This window comes from Sorghum bicolor, chromosome 3 (genome assembly GCF_000003195.3).
Source record: "Sorghum bicolor cultivar BTx623 chromosome 3, Sorghum_bicolor_NCBIv3, whole genome shotgun sequence".
Lineage (NCBI taxonomy): Eukaryota > Viridiplantae > Streptophyta > Magnoliopsida > Poales > Poaceae > Sorghum > Sorghum bicolor.
The window spans coordinates 56,689,233-56,700,108 of record NC_012872.2 but is presented as its reverse complement, the minus strand read 5'-3'; the positions used below and the strand labels follow the sequence as shown (position 1 = coordinate 56,700,108).

Sequence of the window (10,876 nt, the reverse complement as noted above, 5' to 3'; positions counted from 1 at the left end):
TGCACCAAATGACTTAAACTTTCGAACTCCTGAGAGGCATACTTATCCCTGATATGTGGCAACAAACCCTGGAAAGCCAAATCGGCTAGCTGCCGATCATCTAGAACCAAGCTATAGCATTTATTCTTAACCTCTCGTATCCTCTGCACAAAACCCTCAACCGACTCATCATTACGTTGCCTCAACTTGACCAAGTCGGTGATCTTCTTCTCATGAACCCCCGAGAAGAAGTATTTGTGGAATTGCTTCTCTAGATCGGCCCAAGTAATTACTGAGTTGGGCGGTAATGATATGAACCAAGTAAAGGCCGATCCAGACAACGATGATGAAAATAGACGAACCCTCAATTCGTCCCTGTTACCAGCCTCTCCACATTGAATGATGAACCTGTTGACATGCTCCATGGTTGACGTGTCGTCCTACCCGGAAAACTTTGTAAAATCCGGCACCTTGTACCGATGTGGAAGCGGGATCAAATCATACGCGGGAAGATACGGTGTCCGATAAGAGTAAGTGCTGACTTTGGGTTTTATCCCAAATTGTTCCCTCATTACTTCAGCAATCTTATCGGCCCAATATGCATCGGCATCTTGCCGATGAGGCAGCTGCGGATCTGGCACTTGGTGGCGAACCTCCACGTGTCTGTTCGGGACGTGATCTGCACGGAACATTGTATTGATCACCTGTCCTCCAATCTGCGGACCACCAAACTGCTGTCCACCGATTGGCTGTCCTCCGAGTTGCTGTCCAAAATTCATTGGCTGGTTGGGAATCCCCTGACCTTGGAACCCGGGATAGACCTGCCCTTGCTGGAACCCTGTAGTCTGGTAACTCTGCTGGGGCGATTGTGGAAAGGCTTGCTGTCCAAGCCATCCATTATTAGCGTTCATCGGCATAGGTGCTGCCGATGATTGGTAATTGGGTACCGTCGTTGAATTGACATACCCCGACTGGGCCATAGACATCTGTTGCATCAGCATTGACTCTGCCGATGCGTTGGGCATCTGGAACATTGAATCTTGAGGATTTCCAGTGTGAGGCCTCGCAGTAGTAGTTGTGGTATACCGAGGACTCTGGTTCACCGGCGCATTGGGAGGTGCCGATGTCATAGGAGTTTTGCCCCTCATGTCAGTTATTTGTGATGTTCCCGGTGTCAACTCTGGAGGCATACCGTAACCCCATCAGTTGGGAGGAAGAGTCAACCCTGACATTGCCGATGCCAACATATCTGTTGTCAGTTTATGCTGCCCAACTGAAATTTGTGGGTTGGTTGTCATCGGCATAGATAGTGCACCAGTAGTCCCCGATGTACTTGGAGGGACGGCAGATTGTGCACTTGCAGTCGTCAAGGCAGCCGATGGAGCCGTGACCTCTGGTGCCGTTGGCTGATGATGGGAGGGGCCCACATAATCTGGTGGGATTTGTCCTTCCTTGAAAGTTCTTGCCACGGCATTGAAAACCGTATTAGACAGTACACCAGCTTGGTTAATCAACGCTCGATTGATGGCATTGTCAACCATATCTTGAAGCTTGCCAGGATTGGCGTCAAAGGTAACCTGCCGTGGTGCCGGCAGTGCATCTTTCTGGACCACTTCGCCGCTCCTGTTTATGCTGAAAGACCTCAGGCATTGCTGCTTGAACTCTTCCATGGCTTGGGCAATAGCTTGCTTCTGCTCATCCTTGAGGTTGGCCTCCGTCATGGGGATGACGTTCTCTTGATCGAGGTCAGAGATCGACATGTTGATCTTGATCTTGAATCCTGTCCCACTGGGCGTGCCAAAAGATGTGTTGATGCAAAATTGATCTGCAAACACAAAGGGCTAATACCCGATTCAAACGTTAAGGCGTGCCAGCCGATTTGACCTTGCTATCGGCAAAGGTGATAACTCGAATACTTTAGTCCTGACAACAGCGATGCGCCCGGATGTCATGGCTAAGAGGTACTCACGCGGAACTTGAGAACACGCCGAGCTTAAGTCGACGAATTCCTAAGAACTCGTAACAAAAAGGAAAAAGTATGACGAAGTCGTCGAAAAGTAAATGCTGGAATATGAGTAAAAACGTGTGTTTGATTCATTGATTGATTTTTTTATTACAAGGCCCTAGGGTCTATATTTATACCCTGCTCAAAGAGCTACAACCAGACACGATTAGAATTCGAATTCCAAATTACACGGAATCCGTATACAAAACGATGCAAATAATTAAGGAAATAACAAAACTATCCCTCGTGACAAACCGAAACTCCTCCACATAATGACCGGCAGCTTCCGGACTCCCTCTTTGCATCATCAGCAGACCCTTTGCCATAGTCATCGGCAGACTTTCTTACCTAGCCATCGGCACCATATTACTGCCTGTGGACTTAGTCACGTTCAACTTCTCCCTCATCGGCAACCATCCTCATCGGCAACCCACTTTGTAAACATCGTACTGCCACCTTATCCTGCCATCCTAGACACGTGCCCAAAAACGGTGTCAACAGTGATGTTCGCGTCAATTAGTACTAATCAGTTACGTTTGGGTATAGACTCTAGCTGGGCTTTCTGAAAGCAATTAAATCATTTACTACTAACAATAAGAGGCTAGCCCATTTGACCGTGTGCTCTGATATATATATATATATATATATATATATATATATATATATATATATATATATATATATATATATATATGTGTGTGTGTGTGTGTGTGTGTGTGTGTGTGTGTGTGTGTGTGTGTGTGTGTGTGTGTGTGTGTGTGTGTGTGTGTGTGTGTGTGTGTGTGTGTGTGTGTGTGTGTGTGTGGGTGGGTGTGTGTGTGTGTGTGTGAAGCAAATATTACATCGATCTGACCGTGACTTTTGAAAGATGTGTGTACTGGGAAATAGTAAAGTCAAGGCTTATCTACTAGTGGCGCAATGTTACAACAAAAACGCATGTGCTCTTTTCTGATTCGTGGACATTATATTTATTTAGTGACGACCAGGGATATATAAAACATGCATATTATTATGTCAATGATTGACTACCACCATGCATGTGGTTCACTTGGACATTTTGTATGTTACCATCGACAAGGTCCATCTCATGCCCTCTTGTGAGTTGTCTTAGCTTGTTAAAGAAAGGGAGGGCAATGTTGGCCTTGCTGGAATTGTGGACAAAATAGGGTAAATGTTACTAGCACTAATTAGAGGATCTAATGGAATTTCCATGTTAATTAATTATCATGAGATGCGTTAGGGAAACAAAGGTACGTCTTATATAGAGGCTCCGAAGAAACCTCCAATGTAATTCTCATAGACGCACTAGGAAAAATAAATAAATACTAAAAATTCTCATAATAATTAGAAAAAAACATTTGGCCTTTAATTCGGTTCTAACCATTATCGCCAATAATAATTGTTGGATCCATTATGTTGTATAAAAAAACCTACTGCGAGCCAGGGCCCCTCCACAATCAGCGGATCCGGTGCCCCTCCCCCATCTTTCTCGCCACCGAGCATGGATAAGGTTGTAACGGTCCCTCGGCGGTGGATCCAGTCGTGAAGGGGGCAGATTGGGATGTGTTGGTGGTGGACCTAGTTGCGGAGAGGGCGGATCGGGTCGTGGTGGTGGCAGATCAAGATGCGGCTAGAGCATATCAGGCCACGGTGGTGGAGGATCGTGGCATGGCGGAGCTAGCTCATCCACACCTCCGGCGATGGCAAAGGCAAGAGTGGCAGATCCGATGCTGGATCGAGCAACCTTAGCAGGCGGCAGCACGTGGGCAGCCCCATCCCGGCATGCACCAGCGAGCAGCTAGCAGCGGCGGTGGCGGTCCATGGATGCGCTTAGCGGGCTGGGCCGTCCACAGGTTTTTCTTTTTTTTTGTGTTTGATTTACGGAGGTGGACAAAGCAACCGTCTCCAAAGGTTGTAGATTAACGGTGACCTTTGATTGAAGGTGATTGCAATGCCTGCCTCCAAAAATAAAGAACGCCCTGTAGTAGTGCATGTGGATAAAGAAACCATAACAACTAATAACATCAATGGTGGAAAGCTAAAATATAGATTCATCATGTCACTCAAAGATACAATAAGCTTATGTTTCAACTAATAATACATAATGCACTAGAATAAAATCATAAAAATTCTTATTAGAGATCACATTAATCCACATGAGGTGATAAAAAAGGATAACTTCTAAAATTATCAAAGAAGTCAAAAAGATTTGGCCATCAATTTGGTATACTATATTCACAACCTATAGTCACAACCTATATATGTGCCATAGTATCATATAGTAGCTCAAGTAAACATGAATACATTGTGATCAATATTTATTTTTAATAGTTATCAAGCTCAAGTAAACATGCATACATTACATATCAACGACACTAACTATTCACTTTAAATCATATTAATACTCCATAATAATTTACCTAACATATGTATAGAAATTGCAACAACTAATTAATAAGATAAAAAATAAAAGCTAACATATAGAACTACGTTTGAACTAGATACATATTCCGTATCAGGCTCAATATGAGAAAAAAAGAGAAATCCCTAGGCTGCTAACCACCTTCTATGATCAACTCATCTCTATAAATATATGCATGTACATGATACCCTATGAGCAACTACAGAAATACATCTTATAATAAATAGATTAAAATATACGGGCACCCAAAAAAAACCTAACCAACACCAACTGAGCTCAGACTCAGTTCACACATTTGCAATAATTTAACGTCTAGAATCTGCATCTGCGGTGGATGCTGTCAAGGTGATATGCAACGTCGCATTCATGTTCTCCTACTTTTAGCCATAGGCACAGGGCTCTCTATGGAGTCTCTCTCATCAAGCTATTGTGCGCATACAGATTTTCCTTATTCTTTCAGTACTTTGCATATATGCCGATTGGTAGAGATAAGATATGCTCATCCTCACGCCATTTTAATTTCTCAGCTATTGCGCACATGGTGAATTGCTGATCATGCCATAGCAAAATTGTTACAGGCACTAACTAAAGAGTAAAGAGCAGACCAGTGCTCGACCTGAAGCGAAAGTTTTTTCAATAAATTGAAACAAGTCACATCCTTGTCTGTGATAGGCTTTGATGACCGTGTTAGAATTACATGGCTTTCTCCTTTTATTATTTTCTTACAAGTCCATTAAAACCTAGTTTGGTGAGTGACAACATTAGTGGACTATAAGTTTCAATGCGGTGAATGATTAGGCTTAGTCGACAAGCTTGTCTTGAGCAAGATGAAGGACATAGAGGAGGTGGTTAGGACCATGGAGTGAAAGAGCTCAACATGAGAGGAGATGAAAACAATAGGCTCAAGGCAAAGGTATAAGCTAAAGGTTTTGCTTTAGTCGGCCTAAGGTGTGTCCGGATTTAGGATACTTCGACAACCATATTATAAAAAGAAAAATTCTTTGGCTAATGTGGTTATCTAGTGGCGCTATAGGTGAGAACTAACAACGCGCAATCATGTAGACGAATCATAAGTAAGATCAGTACGAACAGGACCAGAACAAAGATGTGCACTAAATTTTATCCAAAAGGAGCCAAAAAAAAAAGCAGCTAAATCGTCTTGCACCTTGCCGGATCCGAGTCACTTGCAACGGATTGTAACACGCTCACAGAGTACTGCAGTACATTACAGAGAGGACTGAAAGAAAGGAGACGAAGGGTCATATTGCCAACAAACTGCAGGAGTCTAGGATCCTAGCTCCGAATAAAAATCAAGAAGTGATGAACTGCAAAATAAACCTAGATTGTAAAGAGGACTGAAAGAACAAGAAGATACGACAAACAAAGGCTATCGCGTCAAAGAATCAGCTGCTTAATCCAGGCCTTAGAGGAACCTGAAGAACTCTGATTGTTTGACAGCCGGAAGATGATGGGACAAACAAAGACTATTGCGTCAAAGAGTCAGCTGCTGAACCCTGGCCTCAGAGAAACCTGAAGAAATATTACGATTTGTTTTACAGCCGTGCTGCCCGTGCACCTGCAAATCACCTGCAACAAATTCTGAGTCCTTTAGGACACAAAAGCATGGTCTCCAATGTGTCATTTTGACTGCAAATAAAATTGAAAGAGAATTAAAGAGTGTACCTCATGGTGAATCTGTTATCAACAACCTTACATTATCAACCTGCATCAACTGTTAAATATTGATAGTTAAAGCTAAAAGTTTAAATCTGTAATAAGAGGAAGTACCGTTTCTCATACACACATTAATCAACGTAATTTGTATCTCAATCTCCAATGTCTTCCATCCCTTAAAGGCATAAGAATCAATGTATTAAACTTGCAACCCATCTAAGCTGTGCAAAATGCAATGAACAATATGGTCATTATACCCGCCTTAACTCTTATAAGGATAATCTCAATGCACTATATATTGTAGACATTAAATGAACATGTTATTCGTTGCTAGGATCCTAAAGTCCCACAATACGTGTTGGCAAGGTGGCCCTTCTCACCACGTGAAAAAACATTTGTAAATGTCAGATGTCTTTTCTTGTAGAGGCGGCTGGATATTGAGCCGTCCTATAAATAAATTTGTATTTGTAGGGGCGGTTCAATATCCAGCCGCCCTACAAATCGATTTGTAGGGGTGGCTCAATATCCATTCGCCCCTACAAATCATCAATTTTATAGGGGCGACTATGTATTGAGTTGCCCCTAAAAATGGACGCGTGCCGAATATTTAAAATAAAGTACTAAAATTTGAATTTTTGAAAATAACTTTGGATGGAGAAATAAAAAAATGAATTTTATAGTTCTCGAGAAGCTCTGTAGTTAACAACTTTTTCATTTAAATTCATTTTGTTAAGAAAACTACGTTTCAGTTTATCCAATTTGATTTTTGAATTTTTCAAATGACCTCGGATAAAGAAACAACTAAAATAAACTTTGTAGATATTGAAAAGTTATAAAATATATAGTTGACAACTTTTTGATTTGAAATCATCTTGTCATGCAAAACTATGTTTGAATTCCAAAAAAATAAAATTTGAATTTTTTAAATGACCTCGGATGGAAAACTTCCTAGACAAAAAGTGTAGCTCTCAAAAAGTTATGAAACTTTCTAATTAGCAACGTTTTCATTTGAAATCATCATGCAAAAATATATTTTAATTTCTCAAATTTGAAATTCAAATTTTATAAATGGCCTTAGATGGAGAAACTCCATAAATAAAAATTATAGATCTTAAAAAGTTATAAAACTTTATAGTTGATAATTTTTTATTTAAATTCATTTATAGCCTCAAACAATCAATTTACGCTCGGTTTAGTATAATATTTGAGGAATCAAAATGGAATATAGACACATATGACAAAAGGGTGTAGTGGAGATCGTGTGCTTGAGTCGGAACCCGGGTGCAACAAAGTGCGAAAAATTATGGAGAAATGTCACAGTAGTAGATGGGTGGTGTGGCTAACTGGTGGGGCCTGTCCAGAATAAAATAAAATGTTTTGCTATTTTTTGGTTTTTTTTGCGATTTCCAAAAAAAGATTTATAAGGGCGGCTCAATATTAAACCGCTCCTATAAATCGATTTGTTGGGGACGGTTGGCCCAGCCGCCCCTACAAATCTTTGATTTGTAAAATTTCTCTTAGAGGGGCGGCTGATGATAACCATCCTTAGTGAGGTTGGGAGCTGCCCCTAGAAACCATAAATGACGTAGTGTCTCCTTGTTTCTTTATTTCTATAGATGAAACATTCCAGCAATCACATAAACCAAGTATCTGCATGACATTCATATAAAAGTGTTATCTACTAAGAATACAAAGCAAAATATAGCATGCTAAATACATTTGCTCTAGAAAAAGATTGCAGGCATACAATATATTGAATTGCCCCTACAAATCGATTGTAAAAACTTGATTTGTAAAAGCCCTCTCAGGGCGGCTGATGTTGACCACCCTTGCTAAGGTTGGGAGCCGCCCCTAAAAACCATAAATGGTGTAGTGTCCCCTTGTTTCTTTGTTCTCTCTAGATGAAACATTCCATCAATCACATAAACTAAGTATCTGGATCACATTCACATAAAAGAGTTATCTACTAAGAATACAAAGCAAAATATAGCATGCTAAATACATTTGCTCTAGAAAAAGATTGCAGGCATACAAATGCTATTTCATAGGAATGTTTCAGATTAGGGGAGCAAAGATTAGGGAAGAAGACATAGTTAACTCGACACATCGAAATCTACCTCTCATCTTCAATGAGTACATATTGCTGGTAAAATGGACCAGGCCCAAGACGGCCATTACAAGTTCATCTTCTTCACGCGCTTCTTTAAATACTTGCCCCGGCCCATGTCATCTAGCTCAGCCTTTGCTATGAAAGCCCGTGCAGGCGACGGCGGTGGCATCTTTAGGAGATGTATAACCCAGAGACAGAGTGTTGTTTGGAGGAGACTAGTATTTACTATCTGAATGTCACTCTCTTTTTTTTTGAGAGAACTGAATGTCACTCTCTTTGCTAACTAGTTTTAACCCCTCTCTACTCTCGGGCCATTCTAGGTGTGCTTAGTTCAAGTGCACCTTCGCTGCCTGTTGCTGAAGCAAGGCCACACGTGGTGAGCAGGACGGCCCATTTTTTAAATTAGTTTTGAAGCAGAGGTAGTCAGTACCATGTGTATGCAAAGTCTCATTGATAGACCTTCTAGGGACGCGGACAATCTCGCATCCTTCCTCTGAAAACGTTTTTGGACAAACTGGAAATTAAGGATTGGTGTTGCAGTCGTAGTGTGTGAAACTTTAAAGAATGGCCCAAAATCTTACACAGTGATCAAGGTTAACTTGATACACATGCATGGCCGACCAATACAAAGTTATTTATTTCCAAGACGACCCAATAGGTATAGTTTATTTTAGTAAACAAGTTTACGATCACCGTATATATACGATGATCATCAGATCGCCCTGAGCTTAATCTGTGCACCATGCATAGGATGCATCGTTATCACGGTATGCGGCGCATGGGTATACGACGGCGCGAGCTCAAACTCAAATCGCTGAAGGATCATGCACAGCGCCATCTTGGCCTCGAGCAGCGCGAAGTTCTGGCCGATGCAGATGCGAGGCCCCCAGCCGAACGGGAGGAACGCACCCGGCTCCTTGGACGCCTTGGAGATCCCCTCGGCGAACCTCTCCGGCTTGAAATCGTGCACGTCGTTTCCCCAGGTGTCAGGGTCATGGTGCATGAATAGAACAGGGAGCTCAATGAACGCACCGGCTGGCAACGTCACGTCTCCGACCTTCATCTCCTTGTAGGTTTTCCGGCTGAACACAACGGCCGGCGGGTATAATCGGAGAATCTCGTAAATGATCATATTGACCTGCAAAAATGCATGCAAACATTACTATATTTGATTTGAACCCTAGCTAGCTAGTGAGTAGTACTGAATATATAGTGAATTAACAACTTACTGTTTTCAGGCGGCTCAGTCCCTCGTAGTCTGGTTTGTTTCTCCCGAACAGGCCAATCACTTCCTCCCTTGCACGGTCTTGCCACTCAGGGTGCATGCTCAACAGCACCATCGTCCATGTCAACAACACCGACGTTGTCTCCATCCCTGCAAAGTAGAACAGCTTGCACTCCTCGATGACATCTTCTATCGTCATTCCAAGGGTGGATTGGCCGTTCTCATCTGCGTGCCTCGTATTGGACTCCAGCAGTAAGCCCAGGAGATCGTCATCGCTGGTCCTGCTTTCACCTTCTTCGTCTTTCATAGCTTGCATTCTTTTCCCAATCAGCCCTCGTAAAATCGAGTTAACCTCCTTGTTGATTTGGCGCATCCTTCTGTTGTTTTTGGTTGGTAAAAACCTGCAGTCATCAACACAGTCAATACCCAATGGCCAATGCAAGTCCCATAACAATTTTTGAGCCGTGCTAAAGAAGAAGAGACTTCGAGCAGTCATTAGCAAGCAGAGCAACTCACATGTAACCTGGAATTGCAATCTTCTGAACGGCGCCTACGAAGCGCTCAGCTTGCTCGGACTGGAGCTCGAAAATCCTTCTGCCTTCAAGGTAGCTGCTGCCAAATGCGGTGCGGGAGATGACATCTCCTGTGAGGGCCTGGAGCTCCGGCCACACGTCCAGCTCGCACCAACCGTCGGAACCAAAGGACTGCTGCGCCCATCTGCTCACAAGCTCTTCGCAGCATGCAGAGAACGCAGGCAGCATGAGCTGCAATGCAATGCAAGGTCACATACATCACACTCCAGCGATCAATCCCAAGCCAGGTCGAGAAGGTATACGTAATTGTACTACAAGTGATACAGTTTTATTATGTACCTTGAGCTTCTCGAGATGGAATGCAGGGTTGAGGATCCTCCTGTGCTTGACCCATTTCTCGCCCTCATGGCTGGTGAGTCCGTCGGAGATGAGCTTCGTCAGGGCCGGGAACTGGGGCTTCTCCAAGTGGCCGAACTTGTTGGAGAGCACGTCCCTGACCAGCGCGGGGTCGGTGATGGTCACGTTGGGAATCGGCCCGAACCAGGAGAAGCACGTCTTGCCGTGCTCCCGGACGTTGTTGTGGAGGAACGGCGTGACGCGGGGCACGACGTCGTGGCACCCCAGCGGCAGCGGCCTTGCCGCCCAGGCTTCCTTGTTGAGGCGGCCGAACTCCGTGAGGTCGCCCGTGAGGAAGCGGTAGGACGTGCCGCGGAGGCCCTGCGAGCGCAGAGCCCGCTCCAGCCGCCGAGGCTCCCACCATAGCTTGTTCAGCAGCCGGCCGCCCTGCCACAGCAGGAGGACAAGGCCAGGGACGCCGTAGAACAGGAGGCTGCGTGGTGCTGAGGCCTGTACAGCTGCGAACAGAGCTCCAAGAAACATTTTGCTGATGATACAACAATGCGAAGTGGACTTTGACTGGATGTGAGAT

General features: G+C 43.6%; 1 protein-coding gene across 1 annotated transcript; it reads right to left on the bottom strand.

Annotated features, from left to right (window-relative positions):
- Window positions 8,723-10,876, bottom strand: LOC8084870 (cytochrome P450 72A15). The gene is made up of 4 exons (XM_002455952.2): window positions 10,288-10,876; window positions 9,932-10,179; window positions 9,420-9,816; window positions 8,723-9,328 (listed from the first exon to the last, which is right to left on the bottom strand). Exons 1-4 carry the CDS (start codon window positions 10,825-10,827, stop codon window positions 8,903-8,905), a joined length of 1,611 nt encoding a protein of 536 aa, XP_002455997.1. The 5' UTR covers window positions 10,828-10,876; the 3' UTR covers window positions 8,723-8,902.